The sequence below is a fragment of the Hemicordylus capensis genome, chromosome 2 (assembly GCF_027244095.1).
Source record: "Hemicordylus capensis ecotype Gifberg chromosome 2, rHemCap1.1.pri, whole genome shotgun sequence".
In the NCBI taxonomy this organism is placed as follows: domain Eukaryota; kingdom Metazoa; phylum Chordata; class Lepidosauria; order Squamata; family Cordylidae; genus Hemicordylus; species Hemicordylus capensis.
This window is the reverse complement of record NC_069658.1, coordinates 422,713,367-422,728,346: the sequence shown is the minus strand read 5'-3', so window position 1 is coordinate 422,728,346 and position 14,980 is coordinate 422,713,367. Positions and strand designations below refer to the sequence as shown.

General features: G+C 43.8%; 1 protein-coding gene across 1 annotated transcript in view; it reads left to right on the top strand.

The window, feature by feature from the left end:
* LOC128346663 (transmembrane protease serine 12-like) overlaps positions 1–14,980 on the top strand; it is a 32,100-nt gene that overhangs the window by 6,015 nt on the left and 11,105 nt on the right. Inside the window, exons 3-4 of the mRNA XM_053300184.1 lie at positions 11,059–11,324; positions 12,504–12,646. Of these exons, the coding sequence (XP_053156159.1) occupies positions 11,059–11,324; positions 12,504–12,646 (409 nt within the window). The remainder of the gene's footprint in view (positions 1–11,058; positions 11,325–12,503; positions 12,647–14,980) is intronic.

Genomic DNA, 14,980 nt, shown 5'->3' with positions numbered 1-14,980 from the left:
CTAGCCCCATTGGCCTTTGGTTAGGGATGCTGGGAGTTGTAGTTCAGCAACATCTGGGGACCCACACGTTGAGAACCACTGATTTACAGGCTGGGCTCAGGCTGGCAAGAAGGCAGGCATAGACAATGGCATGGCATCTCTTAAGGGGGTGATTCCCCCCCCCCCCCGGAACAAAAAAGCAGTGCAGCAGATAAATCAATTCCCAGGCTGGCATGCAGTAGCCATAGCAGGCTGGTAGGCTGGGCTCAGGCTGGCAACAAGGCAGGCAGGCATAGGCAATGGCATAGCATCATCATGGCAACATGAGGCATGCCATGAAATGTAAACTAGTTCTCTCTCTCTATCTAGGATGCTTACATGGAAACTTAATGGGCATACTTTAGAGCAGACCAGACAATTTAAGTATCTTGGAGTTGTGTTACAGGCCAATAGAAGCACTATAGCACATAGGGATTATGTTGTTGCCAACGCCCAGAAAGCCGCCTCAGCAATTTGCTCATTGCACATAAAGAAACGAGTGTGCAAGTAGCTTTAGAGCTTTTTAAGGCTGAGGCTCTTGCCTTGCTCCTAGTGGGAGGCGCGCTAGGGAGTAAAACTAATTATCCGAAGTTGGAGACGGTCCAATCTAAGTTTATTAGGTCTCTTCTTAGATTACCGTGCTCAGTTTCAAATGCTGCCATGAGGCTCAAGATTGGATGGCCATCTGTAGAAGCGAGACTCTGGAAAATGGTTTTCTCTTATTGGCTTAATTTGATTTTTCACCCTATGGGCATTGCTCCCTTAATACTGGAGGATGGTTTATGACCCGCTGGAAAAAGGATATCAATGCAATGTTAGCATCCTTGGGTTTTTCCCTGCCCCTGATTAGAACTTTGGGCCACAGCAAGGCCAAAATTGCCATAACCCAACGTATCTGGGACATGACAAAGCAGGGGAATGTTGCCCAAATAGGTCCTGGCCTATTCCTAGGAGACCAAATCAGTAGCCATTTCCCCGCTGAATATTTACTTAGGATCTCTAACGGGGATCATCGTAGGGCTCTTTCAGCGGCTAGACTTAACGCCCTTCATACGGCAGTATTGGAAGGACGTTTTGGGAAGGTGCCCTATGATCAAAGATTATGCCCCTGCCAGAACGGTGAAGTGGAGACTACGGAACATCTGATGCTGAAGTGCAGATTTTATACTGAATTAAGGGGAAAGCTTCTCTCCCCACTGCTAACTCATTACAATTCTAATTGCCCTTCTGGCAAGGACAAGGTTCTTTTCCTGGTTGCTGCTAAGTCAGAGTATGCTTACAGGAGGGTAGCAAAATTTTTATTCATAGCAAGCAAGATTCGGTTTAGAATGATTGAGGCACGAAATCCTGGGTTGTGTACTTCAGATTAACCCATTCTATTTGAATGAAATTAGCTATGTATACGGTATCTGAAGGTATTAATGTTTTATGTATTTTATGTTTAATGTATTTTATCTATTTTATGTATTTACTCCTGTTTTGTTTCTTTTTCCTTTGGTATTTATGCTGGCCTTGGGCCGAAATAAACCAATACATACATACTCTATCTCTTCACTGAGGTAGAAAGGCAGAATGGTGAATGAGTAACTAACTTGTTGAATGAATTGAAAGCCGCTCCTTGAGCTCACTCCCACCCCTTGCCCCTTTTTCGACCCTTCCTCTGGCCAATGTGTGGTCAGTAAAGAGTGGCAAGAGGCAAAAGAGCCAATGGGGACCAAGGAAGGAATCATCAGCATGTCAGCCCATGCTTTTAAGTCACCAGTCAGAAGGCTGGAAGGGTGGGAAATTCAAAGAGATGTCAAACACAAAATGGAGACTGACTCAGAGTTTGCCAGAACATGGAGGTCCGAAACAACAAAACATTTTGTAGCTGAAACAGGGATGTTTTGTTTTGTGCACAAAACTTTCGGATTTTGAAAATGGGCGTTTTGTTTTGTCTACAAAATACCTGAAACAGCCTGTTTTGAGTACAAAACGTTTTGTACCTGAAACGTTTCGCACATCCCTACTTTTGAATATCTCAGTTTTGTCTATAACCTTGTCTATTTAGCTGTGTAAAATACTTTCATGGTGGTAACTTGGAACCTAGATGCCAGGGAGGGAACTTGGAACTTAGATGCTCTTCCTAGAGCAGCTCCATCTCCTGAGGGGAGTACCTTACAGTGCTCACACATCAAGTCTCCCATTCATATGCAACCTGGGTGGACCCTGCTTAGTTAAGAGGGCAAGTCCTGTTTGCTACCACAAGACTAGCTCTCCTATCCTGAGAAGAGAAGTATGAGGATCCATACTTCAACACCTCAGTTCTCAGCATTTCAGCTGGAAGGACACTCTGTGACTGACCTAAAGGCACTTAGTATAGATCTAGGAACTGGTCAAGTACCTTCTGCTGGCCAGTCTCCTAACATCATCACATCCTTTGCTTGGTTTTTTGTCAGCTGTCCTTGGGCACACACTTCCTGGGTACAAGACCATTATCTGCTGTCCATCCAAGCCAAACACAGATGGCAGTGCTTCTCTTTGTGAATATGCTTGCATCTCTGGGGGTATGTCTGGCTTGTTGTGACTCATAATGAGTCAAACAGGTCAACCCCTTTCTCAGGAGTTCCTGTCAGCTGTACACTGGGGAAAACGTTATCCCCCACCCAAGGGCAGTTGGCCATTAAGGGCAAGGGGTCTGTGCCCCGCTCTCTCCTCCAAACACCAGATCCAGCAGAATATTTTAAAAGAACTGCACTGGCTATATCGATCTATTTCCGAGCAAAATACAAAGTGCTGGTTATTACCTATAAAGCCCTCAATGGCTTGGGTCCAAGGTATTTGAGAGCACCTTCTTTGTCATAAACCCTGTCGCCTATTAAGATAATCTGGAGAGATGCAGTTACAGTTGCCACCAGCTTGTTGGTGGTAACTTGGGACTAGGCCTTATCTGTGGCTGCACCAGGGCTTTGGAATATGCTCCCTGTCAAAATAAGAGCACCCCCATCTCTGATTGCTTGTAGGAGGATCCTCAGGACACACCTCTTTTCTCAAGCTTTTAACTGAAATTGATTTTTAACTGAAATTGATTTTAAAATTTAATTGTTTTTATCCCATGAAATTGTTTTAACTTTTTATTCTGTGATTGTTCTAATTGTTCTTTACTGTTTTATATTTGTTGTTTTAAATTGTGTATATCGCCTAGATATATAGATATATAAATATGATAAACAAACAAACAATATCGGATTTACCAGCAACCAAAGAACTCTCTCAAGCAGGGAGCTTTCTTCAGCCCCTCCTCCCAGTTCCTGTGCCTGTTACTTCCTGGCTGGAACAGCTGCTAATCAAGTTGCTCCAGCTTCTAATCCCTAGTGGGTGGCTCCTGGCATTGCCCATTCAAGGAAGTAAAAATTAGGTTGAAAATAAGGCCCTCAAAGCCAAAAGGACCTATATTTCCCCATCAATTTTTACTGTCTCCTGAGGGTGAGGCCAGGCGGGTGTCCCCTAGCAATCAGACTGGCTGGAGCAGGCTGTTCCAGCCAGTAAGATCAAAACAGGAAGTTAGGGGGAGGAGCGATTGGAAGAAGCTCTCTGCTTGGGAGAGTTCGCTGGCTGTTGTAAGTCTGATCTTTCTGTGTTTGTTTTTGTTTGGAGGCAGGAAGGGGGCGAGAGAGAGAAGGGGGTTGGATGGCAAGGCTTTGAGTGAGAGATAGAGAAAAGAGGCATGGTGAGGAGGATTGGGTAGAGAGAGGGGGGAAGAGGCTTTGTTGGGGGGCTTGGGTGTGTTTGAGAGAGAGGGGGGCTTGGTAGGGTGCTTGGAGAGAAAGAGGCTCGGTAAGAGGGGGGCTTTGTGAGAGAGATGGGGGGAAGAGGCTCAGTGAGAGAGGAGGGCTTGGAGCGTGGAGGCTTGGTGGGAGAGAGAAAGAGGCTTGGTGAGAGGAGGGCTTGGTGTAAGAGTGGGGAAAGGCTTGGTGGGGGGTCGGCTTGGTAGATAGAGAAATGAGGTGTGGCAAGGGTTGATGAGAGAGAGGGGGGAGAGTAGCCCACAACTGGCTTCACCTCTTACTATCCCTGGCTCTTCCCATCACCTGCCCTGCCTAGTCCCCTCCCCCCGCCCAGTTTCAGGAGCCACCAGTTGCCGCCGCCCTACCACAATTCTCTGAGGGCAGGCTCAGACAAACACAGCCCTGCGCACATGATAACGTCAGGGTGGTGGCAACTGCCCAGATGTCACTGGTGGATCATGTGCCGATGCACTCTTGGCTCATCTTTCAATCGTGTGATACTGATACTAATCTGAGTCACCCGTCTACATGCACTCCCACAAAGTTTGGGAATTCAGGTAGAGAGGCAATTTACTTGAACCGGCCTCAAGTGTTGTTCCATTGCTGCACAACATTCAGGCCTTATTGTCTTTGTTGCAGTCCTCCCATTTGCTTCCCATCGTAAACATTGCCTGATAGTGGATAGGCTGTTTCTGCATCATAGCACCACTACAGTTTCAAACTGTACTTTTTTGACTTGCTTGGCATGAGTTGCCAGAACTGACAGCACCTAACAGCTGCACATCTACTATTAGGTTAGACCCAGGAATGTAGCACTGCTGCACAAACAAGGTCCAGATACATGCAATGGTGCCAGCCTGGCAATCAGTCTTCTCTCCTGTCGGGTGGTTTTGTCATCAAACCTTAAATTACTTGTGATGTCATCAGATCAAATCGTCTAAGCTGCATCATGGCACAGAAGTAGGAAGGCCGCAAATCCACTGCCCATATTTCCTGCAGTTCTTCATAACTAGCATGAAACACACCAGCCAGAAGGAGAAGATAAGCTTTCAGTTCTGTTAGAGCAAGGTGCCTCCACTGGAACATAGGAAGCTGCTGTCTGTCCATCTAAAGCAGCATTATCTACTCTGACTGGCAGTGGCTCTCCAGGACTTCAGGCAACATTTTTATTCCTCCCTCTGGGTTCCTGGTGGTCCCTGCCCCTCTCTTTGCAAAGGAGGAAGTTGCTTCACTTTCTATCTTCTCCTGCTGGACTAAATACCTCTTGGTCTGGCCTCTCACTAGAGGACCCAGAACCCACCTCAGCACTAAATACCTCTGTTCCACCCACAGATCCCTTTAAAGGCCTCCCACTTCCTCCTCCAATTACTGGCTCCATCCCTTTCTTTCCCCAATGAACCTCCTTGTCTACCCTCCTTTCACTATTTCCCGAGCCTAGCCATCCTGGGGCTAGAAGTCCCACCTCATTGCCATTATGCACACTGGCTGCTGTACCAGCATCTGTTGGCCCCTGCTGTTGCCTGGCTTCCTCCCATCACTTGACCAGCACCATTTACTCTGGTCAGGCCTTCAAGGCATGTCAGGGCCCTGCACCTGTCGTTCTCCTGTGAATGTGTGTAGTTATTTGTACAGGGCTTTGCCTTCCAGTTTTAGTATTTGTGGGACTGATTCAATAGATAATCTTCCACATTATTTCCTGCATTGCTGTCTGTATTCAAGTTTCAGGAAAGAATGACTTTTGCTGATTCTACACAGAATATTCACATATATTTTTGCTATCACAATATGAATATGCTGTGCAGAGGCGTAACTAGGGAAAATGGCGCCCGGGGCAAGCACTGAAATTGCGCCCCCCCACCATGTCCCCCCACCGCCCCCCCAACATACATCTGACTGAGACACATGTTTCAGAAAACTTTTATTTTAAAAATTTAAAAAATTACAAAAATTACCAAAAATTTCAAAATGTACTACATACTTAGGTTTTTCCTCACAACAACCCTGTGAAGTTGGCTTGTATCTCAAACATCAGAATTATGATGCAATGATGATTATTATGATTATGATGCCCCTCCCTCACGCCCTGGTTCTGTTCCTGACTTTCCCTTGTGAGTGACTGTATTTTAACAAAACGAAAACCAAGGACTCCAAAGTAATTCGAGGGACTAGGGTGATAGTGCTAAAGACTCCTTATTCTCCCGCTGTTAAAGAAAGACTCCCCTTTTCCAAAATCGTGCGCTATTTACACCAGAAAAGGTTTCAAATGGAGGGGGAAGCATTTATGCATTTATGCTTTGTTTTATGATACGATTTCAAAGTTAGAAAAACTATAAAAGGGCCATTTTAGAGAAGATATGCACTGCCTTAGTTGCAAATCCTGCTTTTTTGAGATTCCCTGCAATTGAATAAAGCGATAATATACACCTTTGCTATTTAAATTGGTTGGAGAGTATTTATGACAATAAAAAATGAAATGGCATTTCAGATGCAACATTGGTTGCCTAAGACCACTCAGATTTAACTAATCTTCATCACATTGACAAAAAGAGCAATTAAAATTAAAATCCATGACTAAAACCAAACCACTTTGGGGTTGTTTTTAATGAAAGGTGGTATATAAATTTAACAATAAATGTTTAGAAGTATATACTTTCACCCCCTGCCCAACCTACAATTAATTCCAGCTTATTTTCAAAGGGCTTCTAGTTTTATTTACAAATTGCTTGGCAGCACCAATGTTTAAGTAATCGCTACTTGCTCCTAATGATAGTTTTACTTATTGTTAAATTTATATACCACCTTTCATTAAAACATTCTCTGTTCATCTGATTTTCAGCCTGGTTAATTAAATCGGTGGAGGTTTAGACTTTCCTGATGGGCTGAAACAGCTAATCCATTTTGATGATGACGTATAATTAAATTAGCTTGCATTACATAGTGAAAAAGTCCAGGAAGGGGGAGATGGGGGATGTGGAACCCAAGGTTCCACATCCCCCCATCTCCCCCTCCCTGAACCTTTTCAGTTAAAACGTGGTTAGATTATAGGGGAGGAAGGACTTGAATGATCAAAAAGGGGAACTGGTTCGGACGTTCAGGAAGTTGTTCAGAAGAGGGAGTTGTTCAGGAAGTTTGTTCTGGTGCGTGTCCTCCTCTCGACGCATGCGCGACTGGCGGCGGGGCGCACCGGGGAGTGAGAGTCAGAGATTTGGACTACGAAGATGCCGCGGCTCCCAGTGCTGGATGAGCAATGCCAATGGGGGGGGGCAGCTCCGGGACCGGGGGAGGGGGACTGCTCTTTCAAAAAATAAAATAAAATAAAAATAAATAAAAAATTTTTTTCTGGCAAATTGGCGGGGGCACTTTTTGGTGCCCCCTGCCAAGTGGCGCCCGGGGCACGTGCCCCCTCTGCCCCGCTATAGTTACGCCTTTGATGCTGTGATGAGATTTGAAATTTGCTCTTTGAAGATAATTCTTGAATTGCAGCTGTAGTATTATTGCATATGCTTTCATCATGGTTGCTTCTGTATAGAAACAATGAAACATAAGAAGCTGCCTTATACTGTGTTGCCAGCCTTGCTGTTCTTCGGGCTCCCAGAAGCCTCTCTTCTTATGTCTGGAACTACAGGCTTGTAGCTCCCACTCTTAACATACTCAGGAGCCTCATGGGATTGTAGGCTCCCTGTTTGTTGGCATAGTTAGCAGGCAGTGGGATGATCGCCCCCAGGTTCAACAGCTACCAAGAGAACTGAAAGGGGGTTAGCCTCACGCCTTTATTTTCATCGGGAATGTCTAAGCAGACCCGATTTAGCTTTCGGGTTAACTCCACTTTCAAGGTCTCTCTATCCAAAGATTGACCTTTTACTTCCCCCTCCTCTGCAGTTGCCTCTAACGCTAATCACCTCAGCAGGAAAGCAGATAAGGCACTGCGAATGCTACTCCCTTCCCCATCACAAAAGAGCTAAGTGGGCAGTAGAAACTCAAGAGGTGTGCTCATTAAAATTACTGATTGGTTTACTGGATCCTTCCAACCTAAAAGATACCGTCCTTGCACATCTGTTCAGTCCATTTACATACAGGTTGTTCATGATCATTCATGCCATTGTGTTTTGCTCAAGCACAGCAAACAAAGACAATGGATGCTTTTGAGATCCACCAGAATTTCCCTCTTCAGGAAGCAGAAGCGGCCAGTATTTTGCATCAGGGCTCATTGTGGGCTATAGCTGGCCATGGTTTCACGAACCAGTGTGCTTCATTTGGTCTCTACACTGTGAAGTCACCCACCGTTTGAGCGATAGACTGGACACCAGCCATAACACCAGGCCATGTCTTGCTCTTCACGCCATTCATGCTCTCAGCCTCCAGATCGGCCTTACTCACTGACCCGATCTGCCCAGCATGCCTCGTTGCTACGAGAAGCTGGCTACACAAGAACAGGCACCTTTTGGATTTACCCCTGCTGCCTAACCCTCGATCTGTTTTTGGTTCTCCGCTACTACCTCCCAGTTCTCGGTCCATCCCTGAGGAAAGAGGTCCTTCAGCTGTGCCTGAGCATGAGGGTCTAATGCCTCTAAACGGAAGGACGAGGTTGTATGATAACCATTGCGCCCCTCTGGGCTCTTCCAATCCCTGTTCTTTCTTAAATTTAAATAACTGTTTCTCTGAACCTTCTTTCTCTAGTCAGCTTGGAATCATTTAATTTGGACACCAAGCTAACTTGCCTCTTTGGAAATATCTGGTTAATCTCTGTAGCGTATTTTAGTAACAATATTGCTTTAATCAACTCTCTTATTCCGCTGTACCCATAAAACCTCAAATAAAACCTTACTTTATTTTGAACTTGAACCTCTCTGTCAGTTCATAACCCGGGACCAGAACTTTGCACAGATTTATTCTGACATGGGACTGCTCTACCCCAGTTTGCTTTCCCACACACACAAAGCCCGAATGCATTTAGGGGTGTTCGCCAGTCAGCCCGGAGCAATTCCATTAACAATGGTCTGAGTCAGATCATTGGTCTAGCTAGCTCAGTACTGTCTAGACTGACTGGCAGAGGCTCTCCAAGGTTTGGGGCAGAAGTCTTTCCCAGCCCTACCTAGATGGGGTTGTACTTCCCCTGAGGGACCAAGTTCACCGTCTGGGGGTGCTCATCGATCCAGCACTGTCACTAGAGACTCTAATAGGCTCTGGAGCTCAGAGCACCTTTTATCAGTTTGGCTGAAATGCCAAATGCGTTCTTACCTGGGTGGAGATAGCTTGGCCACAGTTACCCATTCTTTGGTAACCTCCTGCTTAGATTATTGCAATGCATTATACATGGAGCTGCCATTGAAAATAGTCTGGAAACTCAGGTGGTACGAAAATGGGGCTGCAAGATTATTAACTGGGCCTGGGTATTTTGATCATACCACACCAGTGCTTTGTCGGCTGCATTGGCTCCCAGTCCACTTCTGGGGCCAATTCAAAGTGCTGCTTGTAACCTTTAAAGCCTTAAATTGCTTGGGACCGGGTTACCTGAGAGAACATCTTGCCCCATATGTCCCCACTCGGACCTTAAGCTCTTCGGAGGTCCTGCTCCCAGTGCCCCTGCCAAGCAAGATGAGGCAGGTGGCTGCTAAGGAGAAGGCTTTTTCAGTGGTGGGACCTCATTTATGGAATAGCCTCCCCAGTGAGGCTCACCTGGCGCCATCACTTTATTCTTTTAGATGCCAGGTGAAGACCTTTCTGTTCACTTAGGCTTTTAAACATTTATTTGTTTTGTTTGTTTGTTGCATTTATATACTGCCCTATATTAAATCTCAGGGTGGTTTACAATCCAATCAAACAAGAACCAAAACCTAAAAACAATATATAAACAGATTAAAACCACCATAACTAAAACTTTAAAACGTCATATACAAAAAGCTTGATGAAACAGGTGTGTTTTCAAAAGTAGTCTAAAAACAACCAGAGATGGCTAGATTCTGATTTCATTTGGGAGTGTGTTACAGAGCTTCAGGGCAACCCTAGTGAAGGCCAGGTTTTAGGTCGCCACCAAGTGAACCGGTGTTAACCACAATCGAACCTCCCTCAATGATCTTAATAGGCGGTAGGGTTCATGCATAAGAAGGTGCTCTCTTAAACTGATTTTAAAATTTGGTTTTGGTGGGGTTTTAAAAATGTTTTAAAAATAATTTGTATTGTATTCTGTGTTTGTGATTGGTTTGATATGTTTTATGTGTTTCTATTGGATTTTTAAAAATGTGTTGTGAGCCTCCCAGGGAACAATTTGTTCAGGGGCAGCTAACAAATAAAGTTAGGGTGGTGGTTGTTATTGTTGTTACTAGTTATTATTATTCGGCTGATACACCAGCTATATCCATTTCTGGAGGTAAATGACTTTAAAACTGTGGTACATATGCTGGTAACCTCTAAACTTGACTACTCCGATGCACTCTATGTGGGGCTGCCTTTGTATGTAGTCTGGAAACTACAACTGGTACAGAATGCGGCAGCCAGATTGGTCTCTTGATCATCCCAAGGGGACCATGTAACACGGATGTTTCCAAATGAAATACAAAATGCTGGTTATTACCTATAAACCCTTAACGGCTTGGGTCCAGAGTACTTAAGAGAGCACCTTCTCTGTCATGAACCCTGCCACCTATTAAAATCATCTGGAGAGGTCCAGTTATGATTGCTGCCAGCTTGTTTGGTGGTGACCCAGGGCTGGGAATTCTCTGTGGCTGCCCGGGGGGCTCTGGAATACGCTCCCTCTTGAAATAAGAGCATCTCCTGCTCTGCTTGCTTTAAGGAAGACCTACCAGTTTTCCCAGGCTTTTAACTGATTTTTTTTTAATAATATGTTTCTGTTGTTTGAGATTGTTTTTACTTGTTTTGTTTTGTGAATTTTAACTACTTTATTGTTTTACATTCATTATGTTTTAACTTTGTACACTGCCTAGAGATGTCTATATCAGGCGGTAAAGAAATATGATAAATAGGTAAGTAAATATTATTTGGAGATGCTGGGAAGAGAACCTGGGTCCTTCTGCGTGCAAAGCAGATGCCCTGTTGCTGAGCCATAGCCTGGATATATGTGTTTTGCTGATTGCTTATATTGCTTTTATTATTTAAAGAAAACTTAATCATCTCAACTTCATCAGAATCTGGCTCCATTCTTATTGTTTATGCACTAAGTGTGAAGCAAGAGACAAATGTAAGTTTCACAGACTTTAAAGTAGTAATGCTATAATAATCTTTAACTCTGCAGATGGTTTCTCTCTCTCTCTTCTAGAGACCCATATTTTTGGAGGGTTGTGATTGCAGTGAAAAATCTTTATAGACACAAGCCTCCAACGGTAGTATCCAGGATCCGTAGTATCATAATGCATTCTAATTTCAACCGAAGTTCCCTTGAAAATGATATTGCCTTGCTTCGACTAATGAGCTATATTCCATACAATGACTATATCCAGCCAGCTTGCTTACCTAAAGCTTCTCTGGCCGTGACTGATGAGAACCCATGTTATATCTCTGGATGGGGAGCGATCATACTTGGAGGTAAGTGTTTAATATCTAAACTGTTATTAAAGGTGAGAATCAGTTTAGTGGCTGACATCCTAGCTAACGCAATGGCAGAACACGGGACATGTATGCACTCTGGGGAGCTTCCAGAATACTGTAGCGGCCACTGTGTGAAACAGGATGCTGGACTGGCTAGGCCTTGGTTCTGATCCGGCAGGGCTGTTAGGAATGGATTCCACAGATCTTTGCCTTTGCTGTGTTGTGCATCATCCAAAACTAAGCCCTTGAACTTTTCGCAGCCCTCGGATATATTTTTGTATGGTGCAGGGCTCTTCTGGGGAAACAAGAGTACACTAAAGTTCTCCCCTGTGCTTTGTTGCCTATTCTGTCATACTCAGGCAGCTCTTCACAGCATGCACATGTGCTGCAAGAGTGCTGCCACTAGGTAAGGATATCATTCATTGATCTCAGAAGTTTCTGTACTGTAAATACTTCTGGAATAGATGCTGTGTAACATTACACATAGCTTTAGAAACAGTTTTACGTATTAAATGGATCTTGCTTATAATCTTTTCTGGGCACTGAAGGTTTTAAGAGAGCTCCTTCCAGCCACTTTTTGGAAGCAATCAAGAACAGTAGAAGCATCATCAGATATATCCACTCTGTTCACTGTGGTTTGATGTTCAGTTTTCCTGCTGGGTTCATTACTGAGTAGGCATGAGCAAACCATGCAGATTTCTTGCTTTTCAAAGTACCCCCCCCCCGGCTTTAATCTCGCCGAATGAGAGACATGGAGCAAATACAATTGTTGTGCCAAGGAATTCCTTATGAAATTTTGAAAGACTGTAGTATTTTAAGCACCTTGTTAATCCTCAAAGAAAAGAAAAATAATGTCCTCAGACAGTCCAAATTCTGCCATAAGAAAAGTTAGATGATGCAAGCTGCATACATGCACAGTATATGCTGTTGTTGCTGGGTCTTAATCTAAAAAATTGATTCACCACCTCTTTGGCTTCCAAGAGCCTGCCTTTTAGGCAGGCATTCTCCATATATCTTCATAGCAGCTAATGCACCTTCTCTAGGTGTGTGCATGGCTGGTGCCTTAGGTTTAGGCTGAAAAGTTGCCAAACTCAGCATTTTTGCTAGTTGGCTTGTATGTCAGAGAAGCTTAACAAGCCTAAGCATATTTCTAGCACTCTGTTGTTTTCATTATAGGTCTACACAAACATATATTACAGGAAGCTCAAGTGGACATATTCCCACTAGACATCTGTAATCAAGCTGACTGGTATGCAGGATTCATAACCCAGAATATGGTTTGTGCTGGCACTGAAAGTGGAATTATCGGTGGCTGCCAGGTAAACCAGAAATAACTCTGCTTTGACACATATTGCTGAATCATATCGTTTCATTACTTCTAAGCTAAACTGTTATCCACTTGCATTATAAAGTAGCTGCAAGTTATTTAGTAAATTTGAGAAAGGCATATTATTTCACATTACTATGAAAGAATGTATATTAGTAATGTCACAGGAAAAGTCAAGTAATAACATTCAAATTTCTCTTCTTCATTCAATACTTACAAAAACATTTAATATCCAACAGGTGCTGGTGTACAAATTCTGACCATGGGCACTAGCGTAACTATTCAAATAACTGCTTTCCCAGCTATGCTCCTTGAGACCATTGTTATCTCCTCCTGGTACATATCAGATCTCAAATTATGGCTACTCACCAGTTATATTTTGGTTTAAAAAAAACCCACCCCCAAATTGTATTGACTTTTTCCAGTCTACATCCCAGCCCAATATTGAGTTTCATGAGAGGAAAGCCACCCCACACTGCATGGACTTTCTCCATTGGAGTAATTTCTGACTCAGCCCAGTATTATTCAGTATGAGGTAGGCAATTAAGTTCTGTTCCTCTTTGGAAAGTTAAGTTCCATTTCCCCTTGTAAGTAGGGATATGCGAGCCAGCTTGATTCAAACCGTGTTTCAAATCAAACCGGCCCAGTTCGGCTGGTCCAAGTTTGTACTGGACTGGTTTGGGGGGGTCTACTGGTAAAGGGAAATCGAGGAAGATATCTACATCACTGTTTCATTACTTCTAGGCTAAACTGTTATCCATTTGCTTTGCAAAGTAGCTGCAAGGTATTTAGTGAATTTGGGAAATACATATTGAGGCTTTTCTCACTCACGAGCAGCCAAGGCCAGGCTTAGGCCACCAAACCTGGTTTTGGCTGTCTGTGAGAATTGCTGGGATCCACACAGTTTACTGTGGCACCACAGCACCAAACCCTGCACCAAGGCCTGGCTGTTCTACATTGAAGAACACTTTTGCTGTAATTGAGGTGTTATCGTTTATGGTCAGTATTGCTTCAATCCATTTTGAGAAATGATCCAGAATTACAAGGCAGAACCAATTGCCCTGGGAGGTGGTAGGAAGCGGTCCTATGTAGTTCATTTGGATGTGGCTCATTACAGAATCCTTGTGTCTGAGAGGGGCTTGAAATGTCTGGCAGTCTGCATTCACACATGCACATGCCAAGCATCTCTCACAAAAGACATTCACATCATCACACATTCCTGGCCAACATCCTGTTTGCTGTACTCTTTCCAGTGTAGCTTATTTACCACTGTGTCCCATGTCATGTAGGAACTGGGTGAGCTTATGCCTGATTTTGGCTGGGACGATCCAGAGGCGCTCTCCGCTGGGTCCTATGGCCCACCATATCCCATCCACTTTCTCTATTTTAAACTTCCCTGTGGGGTCTGTGTCTTCAGTCTCTGAGTCCCCTTCTTGAAGGGTGCTCAAATCTAGAGTCAGAACTTGTCCTCCTCTGAGGGTTTTACTTTGGCTGCAGCTATTTACAAGGGCAAGAGGCTCGGCTTTGCCAGGTTTACTAGGTGTTGCTGCCATCCTTGGCTAATGTGTCTGCTTTATTGTTCTAGTGTGCTGATGTTGTGTCCATTTTCTGGTGTCTGGCAGTGTGGCTGCTGCTCTTTTCTGAATGAGCTTTGCTATTCTCTGCCATCTTATTTGCTTGTTATTTCTCTGTGTAAACCACCCTGAGCCATTTTTGGAAGGGTGGTATAGAAATCAAATTACTACTACTACTACTACTACTACTACTACTACTACTAAGTGGCAAAATTGAAAACGTTGTCGAAAATGAAGATGCAAAAATATTATGGGACTTCCGACTACAAACAGACAAACATCTGCCACACAATACACCAGATATAACTGTAATTGAGAAGAAAGAAAAACAAGTTAAAATAATCGACATAGCAATACCAGGGGATAGCAGAATAGAAGAAAAAGAAATAGAAAAAAAATCACAAAATACAAAGATCTACAAATTGAAATTGAAAGGCTGTGGCCTTTCAAAAAAAAAAGACCAAAATAATCCCAGTGGTAATTGGCGCCCTGGGTGCAGTTCCAAAAGACCTTGAGGAGCACCTCAACACCATAGGGGTCACAGAAATCACCATCGGCCAATTACAAAAAGCAGCTTTACTGGGAACAGCCTATATTCTGCGACGATATCTATAATAACAGCAACAACATTGACAATACAATTCAGCCATCCCAGGTCCTTGGGAAGGACTCGATGTCTGGATAAAACAAACCAGTCAATAACACCTGTCTGACTGTGTAAACAACAGCAACAATAATAAAATTTATCTGAG